Source organism: Scardinius erythrophthalmus (assembly GCF_964197995.2).
Source record: "Scardinius erythrophthalmus genome assembly, chromosome: 12".
NCBI classification, from domain to species: Eukaryota; Metazoa; Chordata; class Actinopteri; order Cypriniformes; family Leuciscidae; genus Scardinius; species Scardinius erythrophthalmus.
Window position 1 is genome coordinate 39,699,504 of NC_138232.1, and position 23,525 is coordinate 39,723,028.

General features: G+C 37.3%; 4 protein-coding genes across 13 annotated transcripts in view; all 4 read right to left on the reverse strand.

The window, feature by feature from the left end:
- The window catches only part of LOC308699393 (transcription factor Sp5), a 69,690-nt gene extending 68,487 nt beyond the window's left edge, over positions 1–1,203 (reverse strand). For 3 of the 7 annotated variants that reach the window (XM_081380175.1, XM_081380176.1, XM_081380174.1), the window contains exon 1: positions 1,074–1,193. The gene's annotated coding sequence lies outside the window, so the exon portion shown is untranslated. Of the gene's footprint in view, positions 1–1,073 lie in introns of all 7 variants that reach the window. The other 4 variants (XM_081380173.1, XM_081380172.1, XM_081380170.1 and 1 more) reach the window with 2 other exon arrangements.
- A 795-nt stretch (positions 1,204–1,998) lies between these two features.
- ssb (small RNA binding exonuclease protection factor La) lies at positions 1,999–10,657 on the reverse strand. 2 transcript variants are annotated; one of them, XM_081381122.1, is made up of 12 exons: positions 10,545–10,657; positions 10,041–10,099; positions 9,854–9,957; positions 8,915–9,089; positions 8,596–8,703; positions 7,305–7,408; positions 7,133–7,204; positions 7,008–7,050; positions 4,780–4,917; positions 4,473–4,665; positions 4,253–4,369; positions 1,999–3,246 (listed from the first exon to the last, which is right to left on the reverse strand). In XM_081381122.1, exons 2-12 carry the CDS (start codon positions 10,095–10,097, stop codon positions 3,152–3,154), a joined length of 1,206 nt encoding a protein of 401 aa, XP_081237248.1. In that variant the 5' UTR covers positions 10,098–10,099; positions 10,545–10,657; the 3' UTR covers positions 1,999–3,151. The 2 variants fall into 2 exon arrangements, with proteins under 2 accessions (XP_081237248.1, XP_081237247.1); XM_081381121.1 differs by having other exon boundaries at positions 10,041–10,102; positions 10,545–10,649.
- Positions 10,658–12,394: 1,737 nt separating this feature from the next.
- On the reverse strand, positions 12,395–14,565 carry phospho2 (phosphatase, orphan 2). 2 transcript variants are annotated; one of them, XM_081381302.1, is made up of 2 exons: positions 14,468–14,565; positions 12,395–14,351 (listed from the first exon to the last, which is right to left on the reverse strand). In XM_081381302.1, exon 2 carries the CDS (start codon positions 14,348–14,350, stop codon positions 13,625–13,627), a length of 726 nt encoding a protein of 241 aa, XP_081237428.1. In that variant the 5' UTR covers position 14,351; positions 14,468–14,565; the 3' UTR covers positions 12,395–13,624. The 2 variants fall into 2 exon arrangements, with proteins under 2 accessions (XP_081237428.1, XP_081237427.1); XM_081381301.1 differs by having other exon boundaries at positions 12,395–14,356; positions 14,468–14,559.
- A 1,046-nt stretch (positions 14,566–15,611) lies between these two features.
- On the reverse strand, positions 15,612–23,280 carry ppig (peptidylprolyl isomerase G (cyclophilin G)). Of its 2 annotated transcripts, none has more exons than XM_081381307.1 (13): positions 23,124–23,280; positions 22,339–22,403; positions 22,171–22,245; positions 21,627–21,734; positions 21,501–21,545; positions 21,335–21,422; positions 21,040–21,069; positions 20,792–20,931; positions 20,030–20,201; positions 19,061–19,270; positions 18,838–18,919; positions 18,407–18,558; positions 15,612–17,024 (listed from the first exon to the last, which is right to left on the reverse strand). In XM_081381307.1, the coding sequence occupies exons 2-13, from the start codon at positions 22,397–22,399 to the stop codon at positions 16,070–16,072; spliced, it is 2,118 nt and encodes a 705-aa protein (XP_081237433.1). In that variant the 5' UTR covers positions 22,400–22,403; positions 23,124–23,280; the 3' UTR covers positions 15,612–16,069. The 2 variants fall into 2 exon arrangements, with proteins under 2 accessions (XP_081237433.1, XP_081237434.1); XM_081381308.1 differs by having other exon boundaries at positions 21,040–21,115; positions 23,124–23,240.
- Between the last annotated feature and the right edge of the window lie 245 nt (positions 23,281–23,525).

The following is a 23,525-nucleotide window of genomic DNA, read 5'->3' on the forward strand; positions in this document are numbered from 1 at the left end:
TAAAGGTTAAAATCAAATTATTTGTATAGTTTTTATAATAATGCTATTTTATTTTATTACAATTTCTACTAAAAAAAAAAACAAAAAAAAAAACTTAAATGTTGGCCGACATAAAAACATGACTGATTTATTTAAACAGCCAATTTTAGGTTGATATCTCAAAAAATGAGCTTTTGATTTTGTTTGTGCGCAGTACCAAACTTTTTCACTAGGTGACAACCGGACTCCATTACTGCCCGTATAAGGGCGCCTCCATTTCCATGTGGTTTCAGAGATTTGATCTGAACCATATATTTCCACAATTTTCATGCAATTTGAAGTAGACATCCTGTTCATAAGTTTGTCAGATTTTTATATGAATTCAACCTCTAATAAACACATAAAAAGAACACGTATGTGCGTTATAGCTCGCTGCCACATCACAAATGGCGAATCTATTATTATTTTTCTAAAAAAAAAAAAAAAAAAAAAAAAAAAAAAAATGGAATTGATGTTATCTTTTAAATTCTTGGCATGAAAACAAACTGAGGTTTCTTTAATGATTTTTCATGTTCATCGCTATTTCAAAATAAAGGTCAATGCCTTGGAGTATGAAAATATTCTTGTTGCAAATTGATCAATTACGGCTCCTGTCATTTATTTTGAAAATCAGTCACCAAATATGAAGAGTAGAGATTGTAAGCTTTCAAATGATATATAGTTTGTCAAGATTAGTTTAGGTTTAGTATAGGATATTACTGTTTTAAATATATAATGGCTGTGGGCCCATCAGTGGCGCTTAAAGGGAAACGGTTAGCATAAAAATAAAATGAATATGAAAAAATATACCCTCTCTGGAGTTAATTTTTTTAGCCAATTAGCGAGTTTGTGGATATTGAATGAATTTTCTTAGGTAAGTGACAAGTATCCCCTTTCACATATAGTCTTTAGTGGTAATTTTACAGTAATTGCTCTGCGAAAGGGGCTAATGTTAACAAGCGGTTTGTTGATGTCTTTATGGCGATTGAAACACTGATTGAGCAATTACACGAGAGTAAGGATTTCGGTAAACTGTAATGTATCTTTCACCATACCTTCTGATGTTCATTCAGGTTTAGTCCGTGCTGTAAATATCAGTAAAGCAGAAAAGATGATCGTTCGCGTCACGCGCGCGCTTCGCTTGAACTGAAGCCTGGTTTATACTCGACGCGTCCGAACGAGCGCGAAGGTGCGCGCGGCAAAAATGACGTCATCGCGGAGTGGGCGGTCGCGCGCGTTGGGTGCGCAAGGGCCCATTTCGCCTGGCGGTGTGCACGGCAGATTTTGTAACAACGCGCGCGGCGCCGCATCCGAAGATGAACGACTTCGAGCCGAATCTGGCCGAGCTCGAACTTCTCACCACACGGGCACCCAGTTTGCACGTCTAAATGAGTTGCTTACATTTTAAAAATGAGCATACAATAGCATAAAAAGTATTTTTAAAGAACATAAAGGTCCATGTTTAATAAAAATGTTCACAAAACTTAAATGTTTAGTGAAATTAGAAAATATGTAAGAGATTGTTAATTTAGTTATGTTGTATACACATTCTCATATCCATATATTTTGTTTTATTGTCACTAGCAATAATCTCAGGGTTTACTGGGTTTTACAGGATTCTTTTTGTAGTGTGGTATTGGTGGCCGTGTACTAAAATAAACATTGTCACGTGTGTATAGCTTTCTTCTTCTCATCGCTGATTCCTGGTGGTTAGAGGATAATTACTGGAGTCGCCCCCTATCGTTTCAAAGAATAGTACAACGGCGAGCGCGTCGAGTATAAACGCCTCGTCCGTTTGGGGAGGTGCGCGCGCAGTCTGCGGAGACTCGCGCTGAGGAGCCAGGCGAAAGTATAACCAAGGCTTGAGGCGGTACTGCGATCTGTCACGTGACATTAAAGAGCGCCAAAACGTTACTTATATTGTTTGAATTTCACACACACACACAAATAATAATAATAAACAGAATTTGAAACCGGATTAACAAAAGTAACAGTACAAATTTTATTGAGATTTATTAGATGGGAGGCAAGCTACAAAGTTGTTTTTTAAAAGATTGATTTGGTTCATCAATCAGTGATTAAAATAGAGAAATCAATATTTTAACCCAGCCCTACTAGCTACTGCATCAATAGTGTCTATTTCCCAGGTAAAACCACATATTACAGTTTTGATTTTCAAGATCTTTATTGAAATTCTAAATGTGTGTAATATTCATCTTAACACGAGATACAGTAAAAACCAAGAAAAAAAAAAACAGAACAATGAGTGCTTGTTGAAGCCCTGAAGGGGTAAATATGAAGCATGGCATCTAAAACAGCACTTTAGATTAAGAGACATGTTTCCGTTGCTGTGATAAAGAAAAGGTGAGTTAAAAAAAAAATCTTCAGTCAAAATTAAGTACTCTTAATGAAAACTCTCTGGACCTACTTGAAGCAACTTTATGTAACCACTTGAAGCAACTTTACAGCAACGTAGAAAAACAAATAAGGATTCCACACACTTATCGTGCTACGTTTGTGCAAGTGACGAAATTAAAGAATATTCTAACAGTCGGAAAATAGGTTTTCGTTAATGAAAAAAAATAACTGGATTAAGACTAAAAATTCAGACATTTCCAAAACCCTTACAAGTTTAGTTGTAGACCTCAGACATTTCTAAAAATAATACAGTATTGCATACAAATGCTGTCAGAACCAATAATCAGCTCCTTGATAAAGCTGAAAAACTAATCGGTACAGAGTAATCAGACTGTCACCGCTCTAGGAATGAAAGAACACATAAAGATGTCAATAGTTATACAAGCGTTACCAGCAAACTGTGTTAAGCTGAAGAGATTTTGAAAACGCCACATTTATAAAGCTGCATATGAGATCTTAAATCATACCAACAAACATAAGTGTGTATATGGCAAATAAATAAATGGCATCCAGGATGTTTGTTCAAAGAAAACAATTCCATAAGAATTTGATGCATGATGCCTTTTTCATGACGAGTTTAGGGGTAAAGTGTGGCGTAAAGCTTTTGTGCAGCTTTTAGCCTTTGACACAGGAAGTAGTCTGAGAAAGCATTTTCCAGATCTCTTGAATTTAGGGAACATCTACAGTACAAAATTAAGGCCACGGCTCTTTGCCCTTAAGAACCATTCTCGCTTTTGGCTTGTTTGGAAACCGGTTCTCCATTATCTTGCCCATTCGAATCAAGAGGTCTCTTCTTTGGACTGGCGGGTTCTGTTGAAGGGGAAAATACATTTATGTTTTCATATGACTAAAGCCAAACTTAAAGCAAACTCAGCATTTATTTCCTAAACATTTGACCAGTCTGTGGGTGATGAAAAAAACGATCAGCCTCAAACACAAAAGATCAGATATGCGTTAAAAAAATGCAAACAATAATAAAAAGAGAGAAAATTTGCTTTGCTACAATGTCAGCTTCTTAATAAAATAGTTGTGCTAGAAACAGAAAAGGCCATTCAAATCCACTGCATGAAGATCAGAAAGTCAACAATCAAGTATAACATCTTTAGTGTTGTCTAAAGAACAGAGTGACAATGATTTACATGAGCTTCTACTTTGTTGCAAAATAAGCTAAATTATTATTATAGTAAATTTGACAATTACATTTTTTGTCAGACTTTGTCTTAAGTATAGAATATAAATGACACCTCTAAATGGTTTTAAAAAATGATAAATATTGCAAGGCATGAGAACTTGGAGGTAGTGCTGGGAAAAAAATGAATCGCGATTAATCGCATCCAAAATAAAAGTTTGTGTTTGCATAATATGTGTTTGTACTGTGTATAATTATTTTGTATATATAAATACACACATATGCATGCATATATTTTAGATTTTTATTTATTTATATATAAATTATTTATATTTATATATAATATAAATAATGTATAAATGTATATACAGTATATACATGCAAATATTTCTTAAATACATGCATATGTGTGTATTTATATATACAAAATAATTATACACAGTACACACACATATATTATGCAAACACAAACTTTTATTTTGGATGCGATTAATCGCTATTAATTTTTTCCCAGCACTACTTGGAGGTAAAGAAAATTTTATGTAAAAATAATTAAAACATTATTATTATTATTAATAATAATAATAATAATAATAAAATTTAATTATATTTAAAACAAATATATTATAATAGTATTATTTTATTTTATATTGTTAAAAACAAAACACCCACGTGACATCAATTTACCTTCATCTCCCTCTTCGTCACTATCAAACTTGGTCTTCTTTCCCCTGAACTGTGTCTGTTCTCTTCCTCCTCGGTCTCTGCGGCCTCCCCTGCCTCTTCCACGACCCCTGTGACCTCCTGCAATTATAGGATACGGCGTGGAACAAGTGCAAATGTTTTAAAAAGTGAGATCATGTGTTCAAACACATGATGCGTGTCTTTACTGTGTCCTGTGAATTACCTCTGCCTTGTTTGCGTCTGTTCATGGACTCCTGCTGATCCTCAATGATTTTCTTCAGCATCTCCATCTCGGTGTCTCCCTCAAGTATCTCCCACTGAACGACATGGTCTTTAACCTTCGGGTCCTCCCCTCCCTTAGCCTCGCGGGCTTTCTCCAGGGCATCCTTGGCGTTTGAGTGAAACAGGATGGTGCCCTGAGAAGGATATCAAAGACAAAATTAATGGAAGACATCCTTAAGGTATATCAAATGATTTACTTTGTATGATTTTGTCTTTAGAGTAATATGTGAAGCACTCTCTGTTCTCACCTCTTTTGCTCCTCTGGTGAAATCAATCCATTTAATCTGGGCATGATCAGAAAAGACCGTATGAAAATCTTCTCTCGAGGTCTGACCCAATTCACCGGAGAACTTCAGCAGACAGCCTCTCTGATCATTCAGGGATTTCTGGGTAAACAGAAGAGTGATATTATTAAAGGGGACCTATTATGCACAAGTCTTGATTTTCTTTTTGGGGTCTACTAGAATAGGTTTTTACGCTTTGTAATTTTATTTTATTTTTTTACATATTTGACATTTTATCAAAAGAAGAGAAATTGAAGAAAAGCACAACATGCTCTGATTGGTCGGCTGCACCAGTGTGTTGTGATTGGTCACCCACTTCTAGTGTGTTTTGGAAATGTCACCGACTTTCAACATTACACACTAAAGAAAGTTGAAAATTCCATTCATTTTTTGCTATAGGAGAGGAAGAATTGTCTAAACTTGTCAAATCTTCAAAATCAACATGTTAGACCCTATACCAACTAAGCTACTGAAAGAGATGCTTCCAGAAGTCATAGAGCCTCTTCTTAATATTATTAATTCATCATTGCCATTAGAATACATACCAAAAACTTTTAAGCTGGACATTCTTACACCTCTCATTAAAAAACACACAACTTGATCCTATGGAACAGACCAATGCCGAATCTCCCTTTTCTATCAATAACACTGGAAAAGGAAGTGACCTCACAACTATGTTCCTTCTTAGAAAGAAATGGTATCTGTGAGGATTTCGAGTCAGGATTTAGACCGTATCATAGTACGGAGAATGCTCTTATTGGAGTTACAAATTATTTGTTCTTATTCGATCAAGGTTGTATATTTCTATTAGCACTGTATTTGATTCCATCAACCACAACGTTATTTAGAATAGAAACACATAATGTTGGCATTAGTGGAAGTGCATTGGCATGTTCAAATCATATTTATCCGATACTCAGCTTTATATTTCTTCACACCCTAACAAAACATACCAATTCACAAAATAACAGAATGCATTGTTGATATAAAAAAATTGGATGACTAGTAATTTCCTACCTAATTCTGAAAAAACATTGGACAAAAACCTTTGCATGTAATAACCTAGAAAACTGTCTAACACTTGATGGCTGCTCTGTCAAGTCTTCGTCATCAGTTAGGAACCTGGGTGTGCTCTTTGATACCAATCTTTTATTTGAAAGCCATAGTTTCTAGCATCTGTAAAACCATCTTAAAAATATATCTAAATTAAAACATATTCTCTGAATAACAAATGCAGAAAAATTAGTTAACGCGTTCATGACCTCAGGGCTAGATTATTGTAATGCTCTACTGGGTGGTTGCCCTGCACGCTTACTAAACAAACTCCAGCTGGTCAAAAACGCAGCAGAGAGAGTTCTTACTAGAACCAGGAAGTATCGCAGCCCTGAATGCCAGCAGAGACCGTGTCTACTAGAAAAATCCCTTGTGAAGACCTCGTTGATATGACAGCCATCAGCACAGATCCTCAGCAAAGACCCCAAGAACCAGACAAGTCCTCCGCACAGACCCCTACGGCCAGCGTCGGCTCCATACCAGCATGATGAAACCGATCTTCAAGCAGAAGGAACTGGATGAAATATTTTGAAAGCTTCCGATCCACAATCTGACTTGCAGCCTGAATTATAAACACACCGTGTTCTTTGGTTGGCCAGAGGAGAATTGGCCCCCCGACTATGCCTGGTTTCTCCCAAGGTTTTTTTTCTCCATTTCTGTCACCCAATGGAGTTTGGGTTCCTTGCCACTGTCGCCTCTGGCTTGCTTAGTGGGGGACACTTAAGATTCAACAATATTATTAATCTGACTGTACTGACACCATTGTATGAGAACTGAACTGGACGATGACACCACTGTTTTCTGCAGAGCTGCTTTATAACTGAATTCAACTCATTTCAGAATTGATGTACTTTACACAGTTACTGAACCGAAATGAATCAACACTGAACTGATTTTAACTGAATAATAACTGTTTACTATTGTCTTTTTAGAGCTGCTTTAAAGCAGAATTGAATTCTGTTTGCATCACCGAATCGTTATTTTCCTGTTTATCACTGTAAGGCTGCTTTGAAACAATCTGTATTGTATAAAGCGCAACATAAATAAAGGTGATGCCTTGAAAATGTAAAAAAAAGCTTAACAGGACCCCTTTAACACAAACACATCTGAGAATATATGTGTTTCTGCATGAAACTCACCATCTCTTCTTCTTCAGCTTGTTTCTGCTTGTCCTCCTTGTCACTAAAATGCACAAATTTACCAATTATAACATTTTAGATCTCATTTCACTTTTTAGTAGAAAATATGTAGTGTTGTGCATTACCTTTTTGCTTTAGCTTTTGCTTCCACGCGATGTTGCTTCCTCTCTGACATCTTTTTAGTAAAGTAGGCCTCTCTACAGACAGAGGTCAAAGGTTAACACCAGTATATTCAATGCCATTCAGTTACTAAGTAAACATGCAATGCTAAATGGGTAAATGCTAAAAAGCACCTACTTCATCATAACGATCATCTCGTTCCCTTTGTACTCTTTGACGTCGGCACGTTCGACAAAAGCTTTGGCAGCCTCTTCAGATTCTAGAACCGCAAAGATTGATCCCTGCAGACGACAGCAACAGTATAGAGCTCAGTTTTGATAAGGTAGACAACACATAGCTACAGTTTTCATATAATAAAATTTTATCTATCCCAATGTTGTTAAAGGAACACTCCACCGTTTTTTGAAATAGGGCTTATTCATCTTCTTTCCTACATTTAGATAGGTGGGCAAATGCATATTTGTCTCAGTGCATGCATTGTTTTAGTTTGACAGGGTCAGCGCTAGCTTAGCTTAGGATAATGAATGGAATCCTTTGTTGCCAGCTAGCATGTCCTGAGTAAAAGTGATATAAAAAAACAAAAAAAACACCTAATTACTTCTTGTGGCCTGTGTATTCACAACAAGTACAAATAGCGATGCAGATTAACACGCGGCGATTTCCTAGGCAGATATTGACTTATATATTAAGGACTATATTAGGGGGGAAGCACAGGCGAAGCACTGCTACTTGGGCGCAGAGATATCACGCTCAAGTAGCAGTGCTTCGCCTGTGCTTCCCCCTAATATAGTCCTTAATATATAAGTCAATATCTGCCTAGGAAATCGCCTAGTGTTAATCTGCATCGCTATTTGTACTTGTTGTGAATACGCAGGCCACAAGAAGTAATTAGGTGGGTTTTTTTAATTTTTTATATCACTTTTACTCAGGACATGCTAGCTGGCAACAAAGGATTCCATTCATTATGCTAAGCTAAGCTAGCGCTGACCCTGTCAAACTAAAACAATGCATGCACTGAGACAAATATGCATTTGCCCACCTATCTAAATGTAGGAAAGAAAGTGAATAAGCCCTATTTCAAAAAACGGTGGAGTGTTCCTTTAACTAAGGGCATTTTAGACCTGTAGATTGTTTGCTTTGTTCCGAGACTGTAACTTGTGTTGCACAATGTTGCATTTTCCTCTTGGTTAGGTTCACTTTCACAAGGCAACAAAATGTGTTTATGCAAGTGACATGTGAAACTGTCCTGTGTGGATCTGAGCGTGATTGCCGTGTTCATATGCCTATAACAACCGAATTGAGGGAGAAAACGCACCAGTTTCCGAAACAAATGCCCTAAAACTACATTTTTCCTTAATTGAGAAGCCATATCACTCAGAGATTCCTCAAAATTGGGAAAAAAAAGACAAATCACAACTTCTGTTTCACGCCGGCTTTTAGAGAACTTGGACTTTCTTAAAACCCTTACTTTGAAAGTCTTCAGGGGTCCTTTCCTCATGTAGATGTTCTCGACTGTTCCTTTATCAGCGAGCCACTCTTTCACCTCATCCAGTGTAGTTTCAAGAGGAAAACCTTTCTGTTGAATTTAAACATTAACAACAGTCAACAAAATGCAGAATGTGGGTATAGTATCCTATTGTAGAATTCAAAACCAGGACAAGACAACATCTCCCAGTTTCACAGAGGACTAGACATGTTCAAATATTATTATAAGCGGTTTGCTTTAGAGCAAAGGCAACACGGGTAGGCAGAAAGAGGACTTAATGTCATTGTTCACATTCGCTCACCATGTAGATGGATTTGTGTTTGAGCGCGTCCCTGTATTCCTCACTGTTCTCTGGAAGAGGTTTGCTCGGGTTTCGCCTTATTTTGGTTTTGTCCTCGCTGATCTCCAGCAGACCACTTTTAGATTTCTGCAGCGCCTCCACGATGAAGGCTGCTTCTGTCGTGAGAGTCTTTAGTCTGTGAGGACAAACACAAAAAGTGGGACACAATCTCATTAAAGTAATGTATGCAACTTGTGAACTATACCTTGATTTGTCTGGAGCAGTATGAAGGCTTTGTGTGAGAAACAGACCAAAATTCAAGCTATTATATTGACTGTAAACTCACCATTGCAGCTCTAAAATGTAATTTTCCTTCAAAAATGTTTGGCACGACACATCCAAAGGGGCCACACATAAATTTGAATGCGCGTGAGAAAGACATTTGTGAGCTAAACTTCACTTTATTCCTCACACAAAGCACATGGCTCCATAAGACCATACAACATATAGTTCATTTATTGTGCATGATGAAGTTTATAGTGTTCTTCTGTCCATTCAAGATTTACGACAATTTAAGTTTAAATTTTTATTTTCAGGTCCATGCTAAAAAATTTAATAACTGGATTATAAGTACATCGTTTTTGACCGACACACGAACAGTATGAGAGGGTTAAATGTTGTGGCGTTGTTTGCATGTTAGCCTAAAGACCAGCTTAATTTAGCAAAAGAACATTGTGAGGTACAGGCTAATGTTTTCTTCTTCCGTCCATTATAATAAAGGCTTTGTGTTCATGTAAATTTGAACCACATTTTTTATCTTATGAATCCCTATGAAAGACGATCGAACCAATCAGAGTAGGCACGGGGCGGAGAGACACGTGTAGCCCCGCCCCGTTCTGCAGGCTGCAGTCAGGTGTACTTCATTTATTCAGAAACATGATGCATTTCTTTTGCAATTACCTATTAAATTTCAGCATTGTCTCCAGAGTGACCCAGCCGTCATCTAACTGCATCTGCTCCTTCAGAAACTTGTCTCGGGGGAGATTGTGGTCACCAAAATAGTACTAAACACAGACAGAAACATTGATTATTCATGTCACTGTATGAACGACGGCTTGGAAAGATAAAATAGATATGATTATCTCACCTCAATCTGTTCTGCCACCTTCTTCTCCAGAGGAGACATTTCCTGATTGTCTGCCATCTCTGCTAGGATGATAATAAACAACACTTTCTTGCAAACGTTCAAAAGTCTGAACACATATATTATTTATTTTTTGCATATTCTATCAAAAAGTTACATCACAACCTATATTATCATGAAAAATGTACATGAACATGATTTTCAAACCACGTGTGAGTACAGCAGAACTGCATGCAGTTTCTATTTTAATAGAAATGTTGACTCTTTAAGTTTATAAACCCAGTGTTTCACAGCACTAAAAATACGCTGTGAGTAATATTTATAAATTCAGTCATCAGCATTTATAAGTGTTTATAAATCATGTACGCCACGCGCGCCACATGTCACAGAATGATACTACTGAACAAACGTCGCGCGCTCAGTCTGTCAATTGTATGTTTTCGGTCCGATCTGAAGCATCGCAACACTCTAAATATCAGGGAAAACAAGAAAAAACGCCATACTCACTTTACTTGAGTTCTGAATCTGCCTGATCACAGTGAAACGCCACACTAAACGATATCCGATTCCGACAGTGGGTCAAGTATGGCGTCGCGCAGTTATGATGTCACGCTGAGACTGGGGAGATTGGGAAATTGAGTACAAAACTCATGATCTCCAAGCTTTTTCAGTTCGAGAATATTCACTGGGTATACATTTTTTAGTAGGTAACATTGTTGGTCTTTTAGAATATATTTTTAAGGCAAGACATCCCAGGTGAAAATAACAAACAAACAAACAAAAAACGAATAGATATCAGGACAAAGTAGCCTACACAACTTCCTTACTTAAGTAAAAGTACAGGAGTACTTGTTTTTAAAAGTACTTAAGTATCAAAAGTAACTTTCAATGTATTGTTTTATTATTGTTGCATTGTTGTGTGTAATACTTACACACTTACACTTGCCTCTGAATCTATGCCTGCCTACCCTCATACCAATATCAAATGTATTTCTAGAACACAGTTCCAGTAGTGGGATTGAATATGAGACTGAATAAGTGCACTCAATAACGTCCACAATGGTTTGGACACCTCAAATACTGCCCTATTTAAAGTTTTTTGGCTTTTAGTATGAATATGTTCGCCTTACTGTTATCTATAAGCTAGTGTGCACCAAAACAATGACAAAATTTGCATTTAGAAGACCAAACCCAACGTTGAAAATGAAAATCAGATTGATGTCAGAGTCCAACGCCAGATTGACATTAATCTCCAACATTGGACAGATGTTGTATTGTGACCAACATCAGTCGGTTTCTGACGTCAGTTTGACTTTCATTTCCAGTCACAATGCAACCCCTGCGGGTCCCCGCAACCAAAATCATCCCCTGACTGACGTTACTACTTTCTATCAAGGACCTGACAGAATTGTAGTGGAGTAAAAAGTAAGATATTTGTCTGTCAAATGTAGTGAAGTTAAAGTAAAACGTTTCCAGAAAAAATAATACTCAAGTAAAGTACAGATACTCAAAAAGTGTACTTAAGTACAGTACTCATGTACTTTGTTACTGTCCACCTCTGGATATCACCATACTTCCCCAGTTACATTCACAGATAACATTAAGAATGCTTTCTTATTACTTGTATTACAAGTTTTCTGAAATGGTATGTTTAAATATGCTAATGAGGCTTTGTCTAATTAAATATGCACTAATTTGCATATATTTCTAGAACAAAAATCCAAACATTGGATAAAGCTTCAAAAATTTTGTTTTTTTGACATATTGGAGTCAAAGGTTTTTACAGAGGGGATTTTGGATTTCTCTTTTTGTCACTCCAACACAGTCAACAGCCCCAAAAATGTTTAATTTTCACCATTTTTTCTAGGAATAAAATGTTGCATAAAATCAGGCAAAGAACAAACCCTTCTATAAAAACATTCAGAATATAAAATAAAACTGTAAAGTTTGGCATAAGTGTTGAGATTTCAGGAGAAAAAACCCATTTGAGAAACGGCCTTTAAAGATATGTACTGTCACTGAAATCTACAGACGCAAATAGATAAAGTGCTATAAAAAGATACACTTACAAGTGTATTTTGTACGTTTTCTTTCCACTAGTCCGAAAAAAGAAAACTATGCAAAGCCAAAAATCTCAAAACTGACAGATGCATGTTTTTGCCTGTATTGTATCACCTTAATAAAAGCCACATATAACCTATAATTATAACTAATGGTTTTCTTAAGCTTAAGAGGTTTGTGCAGTAATAAGAGCTGGACTCAGTTTAAGCTTCAGTAAATTACCGTCTCCTATCCGACACAGACAATTATTCAAAGAAACAAAAGACAGGTCATAACTTTTTTTTCATTCCTTTTTTAATGGGACACTAAACATGTGTGTCACAAGTACAAAGGACACAAGATTTGTTGTAAATATTAACAGGAACATGGTCTATAGGTCAATATGGCGACGATCCAGTCATATAAATGGATTTGTTCTGAAAGATCCCAGCTTCCCTGTAAATAGTCATATAAACCAACACTAAAGTCCACGATCTCCTCCATTCATCTCTGCTTGCTTTGAATACAACACTCTGCATTTCCAAGACACATCTAAAATTCAGGATTATTCAAGAAGAAGCATTCACAGCTCTGTTAATCTACATCAAGAGCAGCAAGTCTAACACTTCATATGCTGTCAGAGTAACTATGACCCGGATGGCTTTTTAAACACCGCTGGTGTCCGGAGGAAATGGGGGTCAAAAGTCTGAGACCACGTTGAAAACCTGGAAATAAATAGTTTGAGCATTTCAATAATAATAATAATAAGATGTGCTGTATACAATTTTTAAAATTCAAATATTATGTCTTGCTTTTGGACATAGTTTTAATATTTCCAGAATTCATAAGGTCTCAGACTTTCCAGGCCCACTGTATATATGAAAATATGGTACTATAAGGCAAATTAGGGCTTCCAATAATAATAATAATCTGGTTCGTATAATATATTCTAGACTATTTTCATTTTATAGTAGTACAAGATTGCAGTGTTAAAGGATTTTGTCACAGCCAGGCTGCATTCATTCATAACATGACAATAATGGCATTCATTTGTATATTACTAATAGATAGTGATATTAAAGGGGAATTTCTATATCGTGCAAATAAATATTTAGCCAGCATGTTAAAACTTTTACATTTGTTCATTTCAGTGCTCTACAGCAAACTTCAGTGGATTAAATATAAAGCACCTCAAACTGTTAAATATCTGTTCAATCCTAACAGTGAGCTTATTTTATGAATTAAATCTCCAAGACAAATTGCATTTATACTCTCATAAACACTTAAATGTAAATTAACATGTAAAATATATATATTTTTTTAAATGTGCACCAAACATAAACTCAGATATTACACCATGCCCAAATCAATTTATCAAGTAAATTAAGGGACTTTGTGTGTGTGTGTGTGTGTGTGTGTGTGTGTAAATTATCTATAGCCTAATAATAGTTCATGCACATGATGCATTTACTGCAGATTGCAGAATAAACATACTGATATTCTATTGGTTCAGTAAGTCTATCATTATTATCTCCTATAATACTGTATTACTCAATTAGAGCTCGTAATTCCCGGAGGATTTCATTGCCACTTGTCCATGGCATGATTTTCGCACTGAGAGCCTCTGGACCCTCTGAAATGGCTTTGCACAACAGTTTCTCTAGGGTGAATCCTTTCCTAGGCATCGCAATATCCCCCGCTCTCAATTCTTTAATGGGGCAAAAGTCATTTCCTCCATCTCCTATATAGCAGATCCTCTCATAATGCACACCAGCTTTCGCTTGGTTCTCCCTGAAATCATGCAGCACCCTCCTCTTGCACAGGTTTATAGGACATTGCGTACAGTCATGCGCGTGAAAGCAGCGCACACTCACGTAGCCGCGCGCATCTATGTTTGCAGGGTTAGTGAAGACGTCATCTATAGCCGACTTCAACCCTGATGCATGCAAAACCCAGTCTATGAAGACAGTATTAGAATCGGAGATTATAATGCAGTCGATGTCGCCCTTGTTCTCAGATATGAAGGTCAGGAGCTCGAGCATGCCCTCGGTGAGCGGGATGCTCTCCATGACCGCGCGCATGTGCTCCGGGCTCACGGACTGGTCCCCGATGTAGGTCAAGACTCGACCCATATACTCGGTCCAGCGGCCTCTCTCGTAGGACTTCTCCAGACAGTCCGGCAACGTCTGGTCGGGAGTGCAGCGGATCACCCATGTGTCGCTGTTGTCATCCACTATAGTGTGGTCAAAGTCGAACACTACTAAGGTCTTCATCCTGCGCTGGGGATAACACAAAAACACAATATTGACACGATGGCTGACGAACGATGCTTTCTCAGCAAGTCAAGTAACGAGATGCATGTAAGGAAATGTAATCAAATGTGTACCAACCTGAAGCGGCAGCCTGAGTGAATTATTCGATTTTGTTAGCGATTCTGAGACGGACACTTGCTTACAACACAAAGCATGATTAGTCACTGCCCGTCTCTGATAGGCTGCGGCGCACGTCACTCAAACGTCATGCGACGCTCTGATTGGTCAGTCATGACACTCAAGTCAACTTGGGGGCGTTCTTGCTTTCTGTTTCCAGTCAGTTATTCATTCAGTAAACCGATTCAGTTGATTCGAGATGAAACCGGTATTGTCTAAGAGACACTGCTAGGAAATAATTTTTAGAATAGTGCAGTGCGGTCATAAAACTATGCGTCAGCACAATTTATGTCTGCAACAATAATTTCAAGCATGAGTGAGAAAATAACATGTTATTTTTTTCATTTATGCTTGAAATTATTGTTGCAGATATATATATATTCTGGATGTTGGTATTTTATTTTAAATTATTGAGTGATAAAAATCTATATAATAATAATATGTGACAATGTATGTGATAATATTACAAACAGGATTTTGGATATCTATTTTTATCACTCAATAATTAAAAATAAAATAAAATACCAACATTCAGAATAGATAAAATCGTGTTTTTAGGAATAAAATGTTATATACATATACTGATTATATGACTGGGGGTGGTTGAGGAGAGATCCCCTGACTGGATTGTAAAGCGCTTTGGGTGTACAGTAGTACAAATGAAAACGCTATATAAATGCCTTATTCATAAAACCCTCTGTAAAACCTATAGACTATAGATGGGGGGGAACAAACATTTATGTACATAAGTGCTTTTAAAGATTGGAATTGAAATCTATAATCCATTAAATATCGAAAAGCTAATGGGGATGAACAATGGTGGAAATAAAGTTTGATATAAAACACTACTAAAATAATCAAAACCAAAATTAATTTCCCTTTTAGATTTGCTTAATATTACATTTAATGGTATTTAATTATTTTTTGCTTTTAAAGATTTGCGGTAATGTTCAAACCTTATCAAATAAAAAATAAATAAAAAAACAACTCATATCAGCAAAAACACAAATGAAACAAAAAAGCCTCTACCAATATATTAATAAGCTAACTGCACTTGTTTAAATTTAGGAAGACATTGCAATCAACAGGACCACTGAAAGCGAGGTTCACAGGTTCAGTACCAATTTTTATTTGTCAAATTCAGCAGAACCTCACATTGTCATCTCTTTATAAACAGAAAGCCCTTACAAAACGCCAAGGTACGCAAACATGTCCCCAACAAACCCTAAAAAAAAAAAAAAAAAACAGCTCAGATCAGACAGAAGAAAAAAAATATATATAAGCAACCATTTTCACTAAGAAACTCATTAAACATTTACGTCGAGATGTGGGCAAGAAAAAAAACAACCGTCAGATAAAAGCAGGACGAATATAACCGATTCAATTGAAACAAATTAGGATTTTACGGTCTGCATCAGTCATTAAAAGTATTCCAGGGTGTGTCCACACTGTTTACACGATGACTAAAATGTCAGTCTCTCTGTATCGTCTGCTGAACAGCAGACCGTTGATGCTTGTGTGGGGAAAAGATAACTAAAAATAGGGAGTGGTACATGCAGAGTCTCAGTCACTGTCGCTGGAAGACGCGTCCTTTTTCTTCGCATCTTTTCTTGGACTTTTAGATTTATCCTTAGCTCTCTCTTTTGATTTTGGGCTCTCGCTCCTTTTACTTCTCTTCCGTTTATCGTCATCGCTCTCAGAATCGCTGCTTCCACTGTCGCTCCTTCCTCTCCTCTTCCTCCCGCTCGTTCGGTCGTCTCGCTCTTTCTGGGAAGAGCGTTCTTTGGAGCTTCTGTCTCGTCCTCTGGTTTCTTTGCTCTTCGCCTCATCTGTGCTCTTCCTCTTGTTTCGGTCTTCTGCATCTCTCCCCCGATCTCGAGCTCTGTCCCGCTCTCTGCTTCTCGAGCGGCGAGAGGATCTTCTGTCCCGGCTGCTGCTGTGACGCCGCTCACGGCCTCTGTCGCGTGATTGGCCACGCTGACCTCGACCCCTCGACCGGGACCTACGCGACGCATCACGACCCTTTTCTCTGCTCCTTGATCGGTCACGTTGCTGCTCTCCATTCTTCTTCTTTTCCACCTCCTTCGATTTCTCCTTTTCATTCCCATCCGGATGCTGTTTGGTCCTTTCTTTGCTTCGGTCTTTCTGTTCGCCTTCCTTCTCTCGCTCTTTGGCATCTTTATCTTTCTCTTTTCTGTCCTTGCTGCTTGAGCGTCCCCGTTTGTCATCGGCTTTATCGCGCTTTTCCTTCTCTCTCTTCTTTTCTTTGCTCTTGCTCCGGCTGCGAGCTTTCTTCTTTTCCGTATCGGCATCACTCTTTTTCCGTGCGTCCCGATCTCTGCTTTTGGAGCGATGTTTGTCCCTCTTCCTATCTCTTCCTCTGGATGGACTGCGTGATTTGTCCCGCTTTGTGTCTTTCTTCTCTCGTTCAGAGTTCTTTTTTGCTGCTTCTTGTCCTGCCGGTTTGTTTTCGCTGGCTGGTTCAGTGGCATCTGCTTTGTCCTCTGACATATCGCCTCTAAAATAAAAAAATACACATGAAACATTCATTTCCAGCAAAATTATAATAACAATAATAACTTTTGATTAGGGCTGGGCGAAAAAACAATAATGATAATAATTGGGATAATTTCCCTTGATAAAATCGCTGTGAGATCCAGTGAGAAGCGCTCGGATTCAGCGAAGAACACAAATGTCTGTGATTTAGTTTTTAAGCCAGATGAAACGCATCGATGCGCAACGATACAGTCTGAAGGCTTTTCAATCTACAAATCGCCATATCCATGGTAACATGGATTTACTGTAGTAACACTAACTGCACCACGGTATTGTGGCAGAAATGTGGAATATTCATATAGAATTTTATTATATTATTAATGTCGACATGAATTAAATGTATTAAAGTACTGTAATATAATTACCGTATGTTTTTGGTAACACTATTTTACAGTGTCCTTGTTAGGTTACATGTAGTTACCATAGTAATAACAATAATTACATGCAACTAACCCTCAATCAAATCCGGTTACACTTTATTTTAAGGTGTCACTGTTACAGTGTAATTATATATTTAAGTACTGAGTAATAATCATTAGCTACATGTACTTACTATAGGGTTAGGGTAGGGTTAGGATTTGGTTGAGGGATAGTTGCATGTTATTATGCATAATTTACTGTTATTACTATGGTAAGTACATGTAACATATGTAACAAGGACACTGTAAAATAAAGTGTTACCCCAAATCCTAATCCTAATCCTATCGTAAGTACATGCCATTAATTGACATTACTCAGTACTTAAATATATAACTACACTGTAACAATGACACCTTAAAATAAAGTGTAACCTTTTTTTGTGATTAATTTTAATAAAACTCAAACAGTCCGAATATTTACATTTTACCATATAAAATGAGGTTGTTACAATTTTTATAGATGTTACAGTTTTTGTTAATGAACATCTGCACCCTAACTCAAGCTCCTGTCAAATGTGTATTTCTAAGAGACAAAACATGTAATAATATTAATATCTCAGCCTGCACCGCAAACTGTGCCAAAGATACGTGCTAATAAAGTCAGGCGGCACAAATCTATATCATGATTTTGAAACAGTATCACCCGGTAGAACATGCAGAACTAAGAAATAATTTTTCTATTAAGATATTTATTTTAAGAAAAAATTAAGAATTCGGACAGTAAAGTTATTTAAAATTACCGGGCTGGTTTCTACAACTTTCACTTCGGAGCAGAAATCTGCCTTTAAACTTTAAAAAGATTTACATTTATCATGATCATTTATTTCTCATTGCTCAGCTCTACTTCTAATTAAATAAGCTTGAAAATCCCTCATTACATGAATCCCGACCTCAATGTTTGCATGTACTGTAGAATTGGACATACTTGTCTCCTTTGATCCATCTGTCCTGGGTGGCGGCCGTGTTAGATTTAGCTTTCTGTGTCCTCTGCATCTCCTGCCTCCAGTGTGGAGGCGTCTCACTGCGCCGAAACCGATCCCACGACCGTGAGCGAGAGCGAGATGGAGTCCGATAGCGCTACAGACGGACAGAAGAGATAACGTTAAAACAAAATACAGATATGAGCTTTAATTAATAAGGACTAAATTGCTTTTTAAAATATATTACAATAGAAAAGAGTTATTTGAGGGTGTAATGTTTTACAATATTACAGTTTTATTATTGATCAGTCTTGGTGAGCAGAAGAGACTTCTTGCAAAAACATAAAATCTTACCGACCCCAGACTTTTGAACAGCAGTGTATTTACATTTAACTCATAATCGGTCTTTCAAAGCAAACCACAGTTATTCTCTCACCCTCGGTCCTCTTCCTTTAATCCTGCGCCCTGACCTGGTCATCACCAGTCTTGTGCGGTTTGGCCGTGAATTCGCCATGGGTCTAGAATATAACATACAAATTAAGAACTGGAGGAAAATAATAATAATAAAAATCACACAATATAAAAATGTCATCAATGTCTGTACAAACAAATGATAATCCACACCATTACTGGGTGAAATATTAAAATACCACATCTACCTGTCCCTTTCCCTCTCTCTCTCCCTGTCCCTGTCTCTTTCTCTCTGTCTCTCTTTCCCAGAGTCCTCCTTGCTCTGTTCTTTCCCCTGCTCCTCTTCTTTGGCCTTCTGGGGGCTTCGCCTCATTAGGAAGCGGTTTTCTGGAATGGGCGGGACTTCCTCTGGGCGGATGGTTGACAAAGGTTGGGGATCAGCCTCTTCCTCATCAGACCTGGAAAAACATGTTCAAACTCTTACTCCATTATGATATAGTTGTCAACAGAAGACGAAAACAGCACTCAATGCATATAATAAAATTAAACGAACCATATAATTATTTGTGGAAATTATTGGAAGGACTTTGTTGTCCTTTTGCACTGTGCAGTTAAACTCTGCATTTTATAATCCTGCAGCTGCCATGCACAAGAGGCAAGCTATTATTAGAGCTTTTATTACACTTGTACCCACACCCAGTGTGCATGAGTGGTCATGTGACGTGTTTTCAGTTGTGTAGTGTGGATGGAGATAGTTTCTGAAACGCCAGTATGGATGTTTTCACGTTAAAATGAAAACACACTAGTGTAAACAGGGCCTAAGGCAGATGCTAATGTGGACAGGTTGTGTGACCTCATGCTCTTATCCTTAAAAAAACATGAGTGAAACTAGACAAAGGTTTAAATACAACCCAGACCACATTAAAATACAGGTTCACTTTCAACAAGGATTTGTACAAAATAAAACACGTTTTATTGGCTGCCGAAATCTTTTCAGATATTTAGATTATTTTTATTTATTATATATTTTTAATACATAAAACGTTAAGGATTGTTTATTTTTCAGTGATAATTTTGGTACCGTGTCGACCTTTTAGTACTGGCATGCACAAGGAACGTGGAAAGCAAATTCTTCAAACTTTCAAACAACTCGAGTTGTTGAAAGGTGAAAGATTCGTATCGTAAATGTGCAAATGTAAACTGTATTAGCAAAGTACCCTTTCTTCTCTTTCTTCTTGTGTTTCTGCTCCTTCTTCTTCTTATGTTCCTTTTTGTGTTTCTTCCGTTTCTTTTTCTCCTTCTCTGATTCCTCCGAGTCGGTGGAGCTGTCGGAAGAAGAGTCGTCATCACTCTCGCTGGATGAATGATGCTTCTTCTTTTCTTTCTTTGCTAAATGAACAGAGTTAAAACAATACTTTAAAACACACACTTTCATAATTTGACGATTAAACCAAGATTAAATTAAAGTGTGAAGGCCACTATTAACTGTTTGGGATTCAGATATTTTTGCACTGCCAAGCATAATTAGAGTTTACAGGAATAGATATAAAACCTTCTGTATGAATGAATAATTCAAGTAAAGCCCCTTGAATAACACAAGTAACCACGAGTGACCGTGACAGTAAATATTGATGCCCATAACACTGGACAGTCTTATCACAATTAATGTTACTTAATGAGTATAATCAAAGTGCAAGTTAATTTGTCAAATTTGGCCTACTCTATGTCTTAGGCCAAAAATATATTTTTATACAAGTATGCAATATTATTTGGGTGTTGGAAAGGCACTATATAAATACAAATTATTATTATTAAAAATATAAGGTCAGTGAGCACACTTGCGCTCGGTTATGAATTGCATGCCAACATATATTCTGAAATGCAATGACACGTGAAGTTAATCTTTTGTAGCTAGAAGCTAATGACATAAAAATGCATACAACTTACTAAAAATGAGAAGAGAAAATATAAAATATCACCTTTAGATTTGGGGATAAGTTCCCCACAGTTGAGCACTTTGACCTCAGCATAGGGTCGGCTGTTGGTATCCGTCTTCTGACTCTCGATCATCCGGATCACCTCCTGGCCGGAGATCACCTGACCAAACACCACATGAATTCTGGTGGGGGAAAGAGCAACGAAACCATTAAACACTGGACATACAGCACATATAAAACATACTTCTAATCCATATTCCTTAATAGATCACATTGTGCTGCACACTTACCCGTCCAAGTGAGGAGTTGGTTTTGTAGTTCTATGGTCAGGGACACAAAACAGTGAGGCAGAATGTAAATACAAATCTAACGAACACAAAAACAGTGATTAATGCACACCATAAATCAATTTGGGCCATTATCATCCGCAGTTCATAACTCGTTCAAGACCAGACGAATGCACTGAGGACATATACATTTATTTTACGTCAAGGCTGCAAAAAAAGAAAGCGATAGTTGCAGATTATCATCCATTATCCAAGAGGACAGTAGGGACGCCTGAAGAAGCCTGTGTGTTGGACTCACATAAAGAACTGTGAGCCATTCGTGTCTTTCCCTCTGTTTGCCATTGACAGAAGGAACTCCTTGGTATGTTTCGTTGAGAAGCTTTCATCTAGAAAAAGAAAAATGGCGGAATATTGAACCCAGTGTTGTTATTAGTATTGATGAGTAAAATCTTAAGGACACTCACCTTCAAAGAATCCTCCATATATAGATTCTCCACCTCTGCCATTCCCTGTTAAGGCAAACATGTCAGTCAAATGTCACCACACACAGGATAAACACAATACAACGGAAAAAAGCAAGACAGTGGTACCTTCAGTGAAGTCTCCTCCTTGTATCATGAAGTCCTTCACTATCCTATGGAATAGACTTCCTTTGTAGTGCAAAGGTTTTTGGGTGGTCTTGCCAATTCCTTTCTCACCTGGAGAAGAACACCCTCACAATGCATAAATACAGACATGGGCGGCGTTTCTCAAAAGTAACGTGAGATAAGTTGATCGTCGAGAACATTAGTGGCACTGGTCTCCACAATTCATTTGGGCTCATTATGCTTTTGGGAAACACATCCCAGGACAGTGCAAGACTTGGGCTTTATCCGAAATCGTATAATTCCCTATTATATAGTAAGCGAAAAGCAGTGTGTGTCAAAAGAAGTGTCTGAATTCAAAGTACCCATAAAACAGTAGGCAAAAAGTAATTGACCAATTGTCTGTATAGTTGAAATAATAGTTCCTCTGACAAAAAAAGTCCTTTCCTTCCATTTCATAACAAATATATAAATATATATAATTATATAAAACTGCTAATATTTAAAAATGTCCAGTTTTATATAACAAAACTGCTTGTATTTTTTGTACCTGTGCACAGGCAGCGGAAGTTTTCACATGTCTTGGGACACGCCTCAGAGAAAAGCTCGATGACGACTCGACCCGCTGTAGAAAGGAAAACCGGGAGAGAAAGAAATGAATCCCACATTTTCAGAAATTAAAGAGCGGCTGTCTTACAAAGTGCATACTGAGTCTTACCTGGCACATTACTGATGCCAACGTCTAAGAAGCAGCGAGGACGCTGCGCCTTCACCCCCATCACGCTGCAAACACAAAACACACATCAAACTGTGGCACAGAAACAGATCTGTGCTTACAGACTCAATACAACACCACAAACTTGTTTCACCAGTGTAATAAACTAATGTGCACTTGGAGCTTTTGATTTAGCTGTGCATTATAACATGGATATATCTATGACAGATTTTGAAACATCCATCATAGAGAACACTGGAAGTTATTATTACTACATATCGATAGTTTTTGCCTACTCTAGCGTATTAATGAAGTTACTGACCGTAAATGACAATGTAACCACTTTCACTTTCAGCAGAATAACACACATTACGGCTGTGAACACGTCCAAAAGATCACTTCTACATGAGTTTATGATGCTTTTGATATTCTAAATAACTTTTTGAACAAAACAACATTAAAACCTTTATTTTTCGTCATGCTGCATGTTGTCCTAGCCTCACGGCACAGATGAGCTAATAAACACACATTAACTGAAATCACCAGCACATCTAGTGTATCATTATTTAAACTGCATAATTATCTAACTTAGACTTGTGGATTGTATAATCAGCACTGTTTGCTTTTACCAGCAATAAAAACGTAACATTTAACCTTACGATTGATTTAACATTTAATCATGATTGAATGATTAGCATGCTAACATGCTATGTGTGTCCATTATTGTATATTTTAATATTTCCATTTTATTCTCCCCTTTTTACTATTAAACTCAGAGTTTAACTTACATGTTTGATCCAAGTTAAACCGGTTATACTAAAATGAAGAGAATATAAACAACATTGACTGTCGTTCTCGTGTCCTCAGCGCGCAGGTCTGTAAAAATGGCGCCGTGACGTGCGACTAGCGGAGCATTCTGGGTAAAAAGATGAACAGCCTCAACTTGAGACTATGGAAGCTTAATGCGGACAAAAATCACCTGCGGTTTGCAGTTTCGCTTGAATTTAAAGGGATATTTGACCCCAAAAAATCTATAATTTACTCACCCTCAAGTTGTTCCAAACCTGAATGAATTTCTATCTTCTGCTGAAAACAAAAGCAGATATTTTGATGGGTCCCACTGACTTCCTTCCATAGTCTATGGAATCAAATTCAAGGCACAGATGTTTTCCTACAGAACAACCACTGAC

Excerpts from the sequence above, each read along its gene's own strand:
- ssb (XM_081381122.1), bottom strand. The coding sequence starts at position 10,097 with ATGGCAGACAATCAGGAAATGTCTCCTCTGGAGAAGAAGGTGGCAGAA. Across the intron at positions 9,090-9,853 it reads ACAATGCTGAAATTTAATAG|ACTAAAGACTCTCACGACAG; the intron begins GTAATTGCAAAA and ends TTGTCCTCACAG. Across the intron at positions 7,205-7,304 it reads GAGATGATCGTTATGATGAA|AGAGGCCTACTTTACTAAAA; the intron begins GTAGGTGCTTTT and ends CTCTGTCTGTAG.
- phospho2 (XM_081381302.1), bottom strand. The coding sequence starts at position 14,350 with ATGAAGACCTTAGTAGTGTTCGACTTTGACCACACTATAGTGGATGAC.
- ppig (XM_081381307.1), bottom strand. The coding sequence starts at position 22,399 with ATGGGGGTGAAGGCGCAGCGTCCTCGCTGCTTCTTAGACGTTGGCATC. Across the intron at positions 21,423-21,500 it reads ATATGGAGGATTCTTTGAAG|ATGAAAGCTTCTCAACGAAA; the intron begins GTGAGTGTCCTT and ends TTCTTTTTCTAG. Across the intron at positions 20,932-21,039 it reads CCAACTCCTCACTTGGACGG|AATTCATGTGGTGTTTGGTC; the intron begins GTAAGTGTGCAG and ends TTCCCCCACCAG.